Source organism: Macaca mulatta, chromosome 9, assembly GCF_049350105.2.
Source record: "Macaca mulatta isolate MMU2019108-1 chromosome 9, T2T-MMU8v2.0, whole genome shotgun sequence".
In the NCBI taxonomy this organism is placed as follows: domain Eukaryota; kingdom Metazoa; phylum Chordata; class Mammalia; order Primates; family Cercopithecidae; genus Macaca; species Macaca mulatta.
The window spans coordinates 128,041,768-128,054,834 of NC_133414.1; the positions used below are offsets into that span (position 1 = coordinate 128,041,768).

The window sequence follows — 13,067 nt, forward strand, 5'->3', positions numbered from 1 at the left end:
GAGGACTGTATACAGAATCACCTCATTGATGATGTTGCTGTAAATTGGCATTGTCTGTCTTTGAGTCTATCTTTCTAATAATTTTTTCCTTACACGGCATTTCAACCCATGGTAGACACACTGATTTTTGCATGAATGAATGCTTTTACAGATACAGGCAAAATCTTTGAGTGCCTAGAGTTTTGTCTACTATTTCCTATTTGACTTCAAGCTTCTCACTTGATGTTAATGAGAATGACGATGATGATGATGAAGATTGACATTTTTGAACTCTTATATACCAGGCATTTTTAAGCCCTTTTACATTTAATCCTCACAATGACTTGGTCAAAAGAATTCATGTGCTAGATCCACTATAATGTAAACTCCAAGAGGTACAGAATCTTTCATATATCATTGGTTTTTTTCACTGATAAATCCTTGGGGACTAAAGCAGTGCCTGGCATATAGCAGGTGCTCAGGGAACACTTGTCGAGTGAAGTTACTTGCTTCTCAAATGATTTTTTAATCCTCAAGTCTTTGGAGTTTTCTGAGCATTTATAGTTTGACTGTGATTGCTTATTGGTAGTAACAGATTATTATTGAAATTATTAACTAAATTTATATAATACATTATAGTTTATAAAACACTTTCACATACATAACCTCACTTAAAGCAGCCAATGACATTTTTCCACTAGAAACACTGAAATACAATGTCTCTACCAAGTGAAAAATAAAACATAGCCATTATTACAATACCACCATCATTCCATTTCTTCAATGAGCAGTAAGCATTTAAATTAAGAATGACTAGGGTTTACAATAAGGATTGTCAAGTATCAGAATTGTTGGGGTTTTTTTTAATTAAAAGAAGAAAATACTAGAAAATATTTCTCCACTTGGCTTAGAAAGAAGGAATTTCCATTTGAGTTCCAAATTTACTTAACCATCTGGAAAGGTAGCTGCAAGTCTGATTCTGGTAAGTATTTGTGTCTCCAAAATCAATGGCAACAAAATGTTTTAAATAAACCAAGTAAAGTTTTGAGTATGTAATTAGAAAATAGAACTGATGAGATCACTTGCCAAGAACAGTGAGGATTTGCATTAAAAACAATGATTTCAGACAGTCATGGTCATGATTTACTCAGCACATTCTACCCAATGAGAGAACAATTTGTATCAAAGTGAGGGAGTGCTCAGCAATGTTATAGAAAGTGTTGGATAAGGTGTCTGTGGTGCTAGAGTAGGATAACATTTTCTATAACTTGAACAGTGTGTCTTTAAATGAAATTGTAAAATATTATGATATGTTAAAGGCCAAGCAAAATTTTATAACCAGAATACAATGACTATTTATATTTAAACATTGGCATCTGTAGTTGTCACTGGTTTTTAGTAGGTGAGGGGAAATAGCTCTTCAAATGATCAGACAAGTTTGACTAGAGCATTTGTCATTCCAGTGTCTTCGCTTGAAGTTTTTCCATTTTTGTTCAACAATGTAACCTTTGGAGTTTTGCCTAATAATGACTTCACTTGTGCTGGCCTTCCAACAGATAAATGAAAATGGAAATGCATATTTTCTAATTATGCATCCAGCCTTAGTTGCATATTGGCGAGGGTGGCCACACTGAATGTTAAATTAAGTCTGCACAATAGTTAGAGTCTATGTAACATCAAAGTTTCCCAAAGTCACTTTCTTAATCATGTGAAGGATAGCCAAGACTCTGATCAGTAGTATGCAGCTATATACGATCAGAGGAAAAACATTTAAACATCCCAGCATGGTATTTCCATTTAAATCTGATTACAGTGAAATAAAACTGTAGCCATTAAAGGTTTAGAAGAACTACAAATACAAGCAGTAAAAGAAGACAGATAGTAAATGAGGTAGTAAAACATTTCGGCAGGGCAAACAGTTTATAGCACTCATTCAGTCGTCCTGAAGCAGACTGTACAATTCACTACAGACCCGGCACCATTCCCTGAACTCCACTTAAACCTACAATTAACCTTTCACGCCTAATGAAGCTGTTTTCCTGGAAAATTAAAATATATAGTGGTGCCTGCTTTTACACAGACTTCGGAGGAGAGCATTTCAAAATGAATGACTTTTCTGAGGCTTTTGTTCAAATGTAAAATGGAAGTGCTCTGTTTGTATATAAAGCAGGAATGTTCTTTCCAAGACAATTTCATTTGATGTGCAGTATTTTATTACTGTACTTATTAATTGTTCTGCATAATTGTAAAAAACACACATCAGTAATTTTATGATTAGATTGTTACTGCTGAAGTCTACTATTACCATTTCACTTCCATTAGGGAAAACTAGAGTTTTGCTAACAATGACTAAATTCCTGATGTTTCTCCTTGGTGGTTTTCATTGCAAATTTAGTGGTTTAAAAAGACATGTTTACCATTTAATTATTTAGCTGTTATTTACATTGCTGTCTCTTCAGGTCATGTTTTCACATGTTTAAAGATAAATAAAATTCTTAAATTTCAGGAGTTACATATTGTTTTTTCCTAAGGTTGCAAGTGCAGGTCTGATTTTGGTGTATGTTCTACTTATTTACAAAATAGCTGTGGGGTACTCCCACATTCATTTCAGCATTATTCACAATAGTCGAGATATAGAAGCAGCTATATGTCCATCAATGGATAAAGGGAAAAAATAAATAAAGAGAATGTGGTCTTTATAAACAATGGAATATTATACAGCCTTAAAAAGAAGGAAATTCCGTCATTTGCAACACATGAATGGAACTGGAGCATATTACGTTAAGTGAAATAAGCCAGGTACAGAAAGACAAATACTGTATGACTTCACTTATATGTAGAATCTAACAAAGGTGATCTCAGAAATTCAGAGTAGGAAGCTAATTACCAGAGGCTAGGGGAAGGGGGAGGGATGGTGAAAGGGAAGGTGTTGATCTAAGGGTACAAACTCCAGTTAGACTGGAGGAGTAAGTTTTAATGATCTGTTGCACTACATGGTGACCACAGTTAATAACAATGTATTATATATTTCAAAACTACTAAAAGAATAGATTTTTAACATTCTCACCACAAAAAAAGATGGTAAGTTGGAGAGGTGATGGATATGTTGATTAGCTTGATTGCATCTTTCCAAAATGTATACATAGGTCAAAACACCACATTGTATCACATAAATATCCACAATTATTTGTCAATTAAAAATAAGCTTTAAAAATAGCTGTGGTAACTCTTGGCATCCAGCCCAGGGACCACTGAGTTGTGCCCATTTTCTGAGGGAAATTACTATGGTCCTGAAGGAGCCTGCTTCCTTTTTTTTTTTTTTTTTTTTTTTTGAGACAGAGTCTCGCTCTGTCGCCCAGGCTGGAGTGCAGTGGCCGGATCTCAGCTCACTGCAAGCTCCGCCTCCCGGGTTCACGCCATTCTCCGGCCTCAGCCTCCCAGGTAGCTGGGACTACAGGCGCCCGCCACCTCGCCCGGCTAGTTTTTTGTATTTCTTAGTAGAGACGGGGTTTCACCGTGTTAGCCAGGATGGTCTCGATCTCCTGACCTGGTGATCCGCCCGTCTCGGCCTCCCAAAGTGCTGGGATTACAGGCTTGAGCCACCGCGCCCGGCCGGAGCCTGCTTCCTTTAGGGCTTGTCCTGCCCTGGGTGAACAAGAGCAGCCACTGAGGCTACTCTCTGTTAGCAAGGACCAGTTTGAAACACCAAGAGACCATGGATAATGGAACAGGAAACAGAGGGATGGTATGTTCCTTCCTATGCGGTTTATACTTCCTATTTTAATCATCTAAATGTCATACTGTCTAGTGTTTAAGCACTAAAAGTACAAAAAGGTAAAGCTGATAATAACTATTGAAACCCCAGCATTTTTTTAAATCTACTGATATATTTTTATGTAAATCCTGCTAGCCTGCAGCATCTGTGCATCATCTTTACATGGTAAATGAAATTCCTTTAGACCACCAGTCTAAAATAATGAATTGTTCCCCCAGTTAATTGTATTGCTTTGATAACACGGAACTGTGCTAGGCCTAGAGAACACAGTAAGTGAATTTCATCAGATGATTTGTGTGACGTTTTGAAAAATGATCTTCTGGAGTGACCTGATTTTAATGGAACTCTAGCAGCATGCAGCATGGGCCGCTGCCCAGCATCCGACTAGGAGGAAGCACTTCCTCCTATGGCACAAGGAGTGCGGGATCATCCCCAGAGGACCTCTCACTGGGAAAAATTCTCAGGAAAGACAAGAGAAAGTGTGTGCCGAAAATGGCAACACAAAGAACCTATCGATAGGTTGCTTTTCTTTTATTGATACGTATCTTTTTTAAAACCCAGAAAAGATCGCAAACGACCCTTATGTCTTCACTGCCAGTGTGAAAATAAACCAAGACCAAGCAAATGAAAATAAGCAAAAGTTGTGTATTCTGAGCTTGCTATAGCAAGAGAGTCAAGCACTTTCACTTGTGTTTTGGCGGAGACTCAAAGACAGGCAGGAGTGGGAAAGCTTTATCGTGAAAAAAGGGAAGCTTCAGGTGTGCCATGATTAGAGGCTGTTGGCTTGTGGGAGCTGTAGACAGGCTAACTAGAAGTGGGGCATCCTACGTGGTTAGGGGTACATATTTGGCTTCCTCTGGCTGGAAGTGAGGACACAAATTAGGGAAGCTGTTATTTATTAATCAAGTCCTGGCCATTTGGAGCCATTCATGACAGGGATTACAGTTTAACTTCGTGAGTTATTACTAGAGATAGCAGTCTGACTTCTTACAAGTCGACATAGCAAGCTGGCTTCCTGGGCTGGTTATTGCAGATCATAGCTTGGTTTCCTGAGCAGGTTGCTGCAAGTTGTGGGTCAGAATTCTATTTATACATGGTCTGGGCATTATCTATATGTTCGGTCTCTTACCAGAATATAACCGCTACATTTAGGGGATGGGGGAGGTAATACTGTCTTTGTAAAAAAGCTATTGACTTGACTTTTCTTTTTATCAATTAAGAAAATTAGATTCCCTACAATAACAAAGTGTGCTGAAAGGCAATGACAGAGATTACTTTCTCTTTCTCTCTCTCTCTCTCTCTCTCTTTAGTGAGTCTTCCATACACACTATCGAATTCAATAAGATAGGGGCTTTGTCTCTTTTTTTTCATTCTTGTATCTAGGTTCTCTTGTAGGTTGAACAAGAACATAGCAACTTCTGATTTTTTTTTTAAGGTTCACCTTATATTTAACATGAAGAAATGCGAAAGTGGTAATAACTTGATATTTAAGGCACACACACATATAAATGCAGTTATTATGATTATTATCCTATTCATAATTAAATTACAAGATTTATAAAGAAGAGTAACTCATGATGGGCCACAAGCAGTGGGGTCCAGTAAAGGACCTAAGCCAAATGAAACGTCGTTTGGCCCATCAAATGGGCAGACAAGACTTTGGGCAAGTGGCCCTGAGTGTTCTCTGTGAGTGCACCATGGTGAACACTTAAATATCTCTGCCTAGAGAAGTGCAAGTCTTTCTACATACACATTGCCATTTACACGGATCTGAAAATGCAGTTGTTACATTTTCATAAGAAATGACAAAAAGCTGTCAAATTAAAAATAAGTATGATTTGCAATTTTATTTGTAAATTAAGAACTGAAATATGATTTACAATTTTCAACTGAATGTGTTTCCAAGTTTCAGAATCATTAGTAAACCCAGGACATGTTGTGAGAGACGCTGCTTCAATTAGGTTCTGGACTTCATGAAATACAGCGATACAGTGGCAGTTTTGAAGTAGCATAGAATATCCTGTTTTGGCAACTCAAACTGTTTACTCCTCTCCTGATGATATATCTTCTGTAACGAAAACATTTGCATTCACATGTAAACGGAAAGTATTATTTTTTCAGAGCTTATTTGGACTACATCATGCAGTAGTTTAATGAATAACATGATTTCATACTTGGATGTTGTGATCATTGAAATTAGTGTAAGTAGTCTCTGTCCACATTAAAGGAGACATATATTATTTGTCATGCTTGGCTGTCTCTGGATTAGTTGGTGCCAGGAATAAAATAGCAGGAAGTTGTAAATAATGACAGAAGTATGCCAGAAGATCAGCAGAAACTTATGGTCAGCTTGAACTCTTAGTTAGCACCACCACAATCTGTGATTTTAAAAATAACAACAAGGTCCTTCGGCTCCGTTAATTAAACAAATAATGAAATAATTATTAACTACCGCAGAATAAGTGTTTAAAACATCTATGTTAGACTCTTCAGAAGTTCCCATGTGCTCTTCAAAGGTCAAGAAAACAGTTTTTATTTAAACTTTGAACTTGTAGTAACTCTAAAAAATTCAGGATGATATTTAATATCCTGAAAGAGCAAATTACCTAAGAGCAACCCTTACCAGGTGAATCTGTAAATTTATCAGGTTAGCCAGTGCTTATTGTAATTTTGTAATTTCTTTCCTTGCTAACACCATAAATTTCTCCTTCTCCACAAATCTCTTCTCTTCTGTTTTCAAATGTACCCAAGGCTCCCTTTTCCTTTAAATAATGCACTTACATAATCCCATGCATCCACATGTATTCCATCTGACACTGCTACTTCCGTTATGTAGATAAGCTTACTTATCTCTTCCCATTGCTGAGCATCTTAAACATGGAACTTACGCCTGCTGGCCACACTTTCTGTCACTCCATTCCTTGCTTAACTTTCAGGCTTCTATCCTCAGTTAGATACAGAAATGACTCAAAGATCACCAGAATCTTCTCTGAGGAAGTCTAATGGCCTTTGCCATAGGCCTTACCCTGCTGGCCTGTTTGCCACTTTTTACAGACTCCTTGGGCTTGGCCCTCCCTTGACTCCCACAACACTGCATTAGGCTAGTTTGCTTTCCTCTTACTGTGCCCACGTCCCTTTACTGGCATTTCTTTCTGTCCATCAATCTCTGAATTCTGTTCCTGCCAGGAAATATGTGACTCTTACCTAGAATTAACCGACCCACAGGAACAAAATAATTCAATGATATTCTATGTAGGATAAGATCTGAAAATGATCTTCCTCTAAGAGTAACATGTGGAGAAGAGGTCAGCTCAATTCAAAATCAGGTCTTGAAGATCTTGGAGAAAGGAAAATGAGCCAAAAGTCCTTTTGTGGCCTTTTCTTAAGCAAGGCCAAACAGTCTGGCCTCATGGTTTAGTATGGTGATTTGATACATTTGGTTTTACTCAAGAATTACATGGGACTCAACATATATGAAAATGATTCATATGTAGCTATGATAAGCCAAATTATCTGGTTGAGCTATTGCTTCCATAAATTTAAATATAAATTTACTGTCCCTGAGCATCTTACCAAGTGTTCCTGTCCATCATTGGACAAACAATGTAACAAAGCAGATCAACATAATTAAACAATATACTTTTTAAATTACCTGTGATAGCTACAGCTCTGCCTTTGTGGTCACTTTCTGTTAATAATACTCAAGGTCCGTTTCTAATACTTAAGACACGTGTCAGCTACATGTCAAGTGAGCTTTCTTCCATGTCCATTTGTACATAGCATAACTCTATCCATGGAATGCTTTTATACTTTTTAAAACAGTTTGTGAGAATGAAAAGACAAGCCATAGACTGGGAGAAAATATTTACAAAACACATATCTGGTAAAGAACTGTTATCCAAAATCTTCAAAGAACTCTTAAAACTCAACAGAAAGAAAACAAACAACCCAATGAAAAACAGGCAAAAGATCTGAACAGGCACCTCACTAAAGAAGATATACATTTGGCAAAGAAATATATCAAGAGTTGCTCAGCATCATATGTCATTAGAGAACTGCAAATTTAAACAGCCGTAAGATACTGCCACACACCTATTAGAACGGCTAACCCCGAAAACACTGACAACAACAAATGCTGGTGAGGTTGTGAAGCAATAAAAACTCATTCACTGCTGGTGGAAATACACAATGGCACAGCCACTGTGAAATACAGTTTGGCAATTTTTTTTTACTAAACGAAAACATAAGCTTACCATATTATCCAGCAATCAGGCTCCTAGGTACTTATGAATTGAAATGTTATGTTCACATAAAAACCTGCACACAGATGTTTTTAACAGCTTTATTCACAATTACCAAAAATTGGAAGCAAGGACAATCAAGATGTCCTTCAGTAGGGAGTGCATAAACAAACTGTGGCACATCCGCACAATGGAATATAATTTAGCAATAAAAGGAAATGAGTTATCAAACCAAAAAAAGAGAGATGGAGCTATGTTAAATACATATTTGTAAGTGAAAGGAGACCATCTGAAAGGCTATGTACTGTGTGATTCCAACCATACAACATTCTGGAAAAGGCTCAACTACAGAGACATTAAAGAAAGATCAGTGGTTGCCAGAGACTTGGGAAAAGAGAAGAATAAATTGGTGAAGTGCCGGGGGTATTTTAGGGCAGTGAAACTATTTTGTATGATACTTTAATGGTGGATACCCTGCATTATGCAGTTGTCAAAACCAACGGAACTATGCAACAGAAAGAGTAAACCGTAATTTAAGTGATGGACGTTAGTTGGTAATTTTATCTCAATATTGGTTCAATTTTTCTGTAAACCTAAAACTGCTTGAAATATTTTTAAAAATCTTAACATGACTAGTTTTGTTCCAAAAAAAAAAATAGTAACATTGAAAATTTCTAGTACCTCCACAGCAAACTTGTGTTCAGACATAGAGAGGAAGGCTTAGGGTCCTATGCACAACTAGATGTGATAATTTGTCAAACACTGATGTGACTGTTCCAGGTCAGAGTCAGTTAACTTTCTTAGACCTTTGTTCTTCTTCCTTCATGCAGTTCACATGCCCAAGTCAAGAAACATTTTAGGTGAAGGGCAAACTACTTGAAAACTTCCAGTCACAGCCAAACGTGTGATGACTAAATGAAAAGCACTAACAGACGGGGTCCTTCACCACCACTGTTGCCATCCCAGAAATGTCTAAGCAAGCATTTAAATGCTTTTCTCTTTTCTTCCAGGCCTTGCCATTGCCAGTGCCCTAATAGATATTTCACAACAGAAAGCTTCAGATAGTAAAGATAAGACTTCTGGAGTCCGGAATCGAAAACACCTTTCAACACGTCAAGGAACTTGTGTCTGAGAAATGGAAACCGCTCCTGTATATTCTGTACTGTTTTACTCTGGGCTTCTGTTAAAGCTGTTCTATGGCCTCGGATTTTATGGAGGCAAATCTCTGTATCATCCCGAGCCTGAGTGCAGTTTCCTTCCAAATGGGCAGTGACCCAGGTGGCCAAAGAATGTTCATGAGTTTTATAAAAGTATTGATGGTCACAGGCGATAAAGTCCGTTTTTACCACTATCTTAGGCTTATTATAGCTAACATTAAACTACTCTGGAAAAAGATGTATATTGTTTCTTAATGAAGATGAAAAATATGTAATTCATATAAATCAACTGTTTATATCCCAAGACTTTAAAGAAAGACATTTTTTAATGCCTGAATGATGAGAATTGTACAGTTTTTGCCTCATAAGCCAACTTGAATCACCTGTATATGAATAGGGAATGAATACATTGCAATGGCTTTAAATGCTCTTTTATCTCATTGTAAATGTGAAGGCCAGACTTTGATGTAGTAGGATGTAGGTAATGTATTTAAATATTTCACATGACCATATCATGTCCAAACTCAGTCTGAGAATGTGACCGCTTTCCATCTAACTGGAATGCAGATCAGAATGAGTTCAACTCATTCTGTGCAACTTCACAGGAGGTTTATTAGAATGCTCGGTGTAGAGGACATTCCTGTCATCCATGCCAACTGCCTAACTCATTATCAGAGCTGATAGAGCATGGAAAAGCCTGTCCAGCAGTCAGTTGTTCCCCTCCTTCCAAAAACAGCCTCCAATGCCACGACCTGAAGAGAGCCGAAATGGTTATTTTACAGCATACAAGCTTCTGCTCCAGTATGATAATTTTTAGTTGCCTAAGAATCATTGGATCAGACCTAAATGATCCATCTGCATTTTTATAAGAATGGATCTTTCTTTGCCCTTCCTCTCCTAGCTGCTATATTTTAACTACCTTTTACAAATGTTACAAAATGTATTTTAGAGGCAACGTCTCTCAAGATGACCTGAGTTCCTTCCTGCCAACTGTTCCACTTAGAATACAAGTAGAGAAGAGCACTGGCTGGCAAGCATCAACAGAGTCTTCTTCCTAAGGGATGTGCTCTCATGAGCACATCCCTGCCATGAGAAAAAATCTGTGGTTTAGAAAATATGATCATGGTTGCCCACAGTCAGCATACTCTTAATGACTCAAAATTCTGAATTATGGCAGAAAGGAAAAATAAAATAGACTTCACATTAGAACATAGAATCATTTACATCCTAATACTGACCACAGTTCACTAAAGCTCAGTAGCATTAACAGATGTAGTTTGGAATTGCACTTTCCTAACTTCAGGGTGACGACAAGATATGTGTAACAGTGACAGAAATCTCCAAAGCTGCTGTATATGATATAGCTTTGTTAAATATGAAGGTCATTTAAATACAATCGATGTTTAGTACTATATATGTACTTTTCACATTCTTTGGATTTCTGGAAGGTAATGACACCTTACTGTTTACAGCTAATGCATAGTTACTTGCATGCCATGGTTGTACAGTAGCAGACTACGACCCTATCGTGATATTAAATGTTTATTTCATAATGCCATCTATACATAGCTTAATTTGATGAGGATTGAATGTAATATATAACAGGAATGATTATACAATATGTAGTTGCATCTTATATAAGATTGCTAGGTTGCATCTTACCATGACTATGTCATTATTTTGATAATTAGGCATTTATGAATTATAGTATATATTCCTCATGTTGGCATGATAATTTTGCTATTTTCCATGCATTAAAAATAAGACAAATTCTTAGAGTAATTTTAGTAATTTTATCTATAATCTGTGGGGGTTTTGGAGGGGGAGGCCACTGGTTGTTTCTACTTCCCTGTGATATTTTCTCTCTCACTAAAGGAATGAGCTAAGTTTGTAAATGTCTCCTAAAAACAATCAAGTAATTTTATTAGCTTCTTTTGGACCCTTTAAATGTTGACTTCTCCCATTAAAAAATAAATTGATATAACTAGTGATTACAAAGATATAATCATTTTATAAAAGTGATGGCCCAATGTATTTAATTCTCTAACAATTGTCACAAGAGAAAGCGTATGTAATAAAAATATAAAAACATACAGATTTAGATGTAAAATCTATATCAGCTATATTTTTAGGGAGGCTAAGCAGATGGTATTACTGTGGAAGAATTATCAAGTTTTATTCACCTCAAATCCCACTGGGTTCTTAAAACTTGAAAATTCAAATTGTGGAGGATTATGAGACACAATGCAATGTTAACTTAAAGTCATACTATACCTTTCTGGGCCAAATATTGCTAACTCTGTGGCTAATTATGCAATTAGTTCTTAACTTATCAAAGCTTTTTACTGGCAATAAATTCTTTGCCCTCAGGTGAAGTGGATTGAAAAGACATCAAGGATCAAGGATAATCACTTTGAGTCTGTGTCTTGGTTTTTCCCCCTACATTCCAGACAGTTTAAATTTGGATGTTTTCATTTTTTTTTTAAATAAAACCACACAAATATGCAGATACTTTCCCAGAATTTCTCAGTTAAATGGCTGATTCTCTTGAAAACTAACCTTAATGGAATTGTAAACATTTCAGTTTAGAATGACTTTGAAAAATTCCTTAGATTTTAGGACGTTTTATTCTACCAAATATGAAAAAAAAAAAAATTGGTTAAATACAGTGGAGTTTTAAAAATTAACCTGAGGATTCTATTTGAACTAGAAAATTCCTATTGGAAAAGAATTTGCACATACAGATTCAGCTAATAAATTTTAAGAGGATTAGGATTCTCATAATTGCTTTAAATGAAAATGCATTCTAGTGATACACAGAGATGCCATATACTATAGTGTTATGTTCAATAGGAAAACTTCAAATAGGACATGTTTAAAAAGGTAATTGATCCTTGCTTTACTTCCCAACATCTCATTTTCTTTTGGCTGCAGTAAGATAGAGGTGACTGTATGGCTGCAGTTCATGGCATAAGGTCATTTAGGGTGCACACTGGCACATAGGCTGGAAAACAGGCACTGGACCCAGCTTTCAGGTGTGTGGTGCTGGGTGCGTTTCACCTTTGAAACTCAGGCTTCCATCTGTAAAGGGCGGCAATGGTGCCCACCTTTCGAGGCATTGGGAGGCTAGATGGTAACACACAAAAAGTTCCCACACTGGGACCTTGATGCAGCATAGCTGGCATTAACAACCGTGGGGACACCGGGCCACTCTTATTCTACCAGTTGTTTTATGAATCCACCTATTAATTTTCATCCATCTTTTCATCATAGGTAAAGGTCAATCAGGTTTTTCAGAAAGACTCCCTGAATAACTCAAGTTCCTGTATTTCTAAGATACAGGGATTTCTACGAAACGAATTTGACATTGGGTCAATAAAGACTTAAACTCTTCTTAAATCTCTACAGTTTTAGGAGAGTATTTCATAAAATTACTGACTGATGACATTGAGACAAGAGCATCAGTGGTCACCTTTCACATACAAATTAGGCAAGACAGGGTCAGTGCTTACATTTTGTGGTTATACATGATACATCTTTTTTCAGTGAAGATAAAACTATGATTTGAAAGGTGTCTTATATTTAAAAAAGATTTTAAAATCTTTTTTAAAAAATCTTTTTTAAAAAAACTGATCAAAGGAACTATTTCTACCCGCCTATGCTCTTTTTAAATGTCAAGTTTCAAAACCCATTTTTCATACACTAGGGTGAGTTTGAAATTTACCTGATTACAGGAATTGCTTGGGTTCAGGCAGATTCCCACTTTCACCTCTAGAGATTTAGATTCAGAAACACTGGGGTAAGCCCTGGAGAGCAGTACTCTTAATAAGCTCCTCAGTGCTTCTTACCATTAGGCAAATTAGGGAAACGGCATTGGGTCAAAGTGCTGCCTTTATCGACCATTAGAGGGAGTTC

At 36.7% G+C, this 13,067-nt stretch overlaps 1 protein-coding gene across 4 annotated transcripts in view; it reads left to right on the forward strand.

Moving 5' to 3' along the window:
- The window catches only part of ATRNL1 (attractin like 1), an 831,070-nt gene extending 820,136 nt beyond the window's left edge, over window positions 1-10,934 (forward strand). For all 4 annotated transcript variants that reach the window (XM_002808513.4, XM_015148255.3, XM_015148256.3 and 1 more), the window contains one exon: window positions 9,006-10,934. In XM_002808513.4, coding sequence (XP_002808559.3) covers window positions 9,006-9,127 — 122 coding nt within the window. In that variant the 3' untranslated portion in view covers window positions 9,128-10,934. The remainder of the gene's footprint in view (window positions 1-9,005) is intronic.
- Window positions 10,935-13,067: the final 2,133 nt, after the last annotated feature.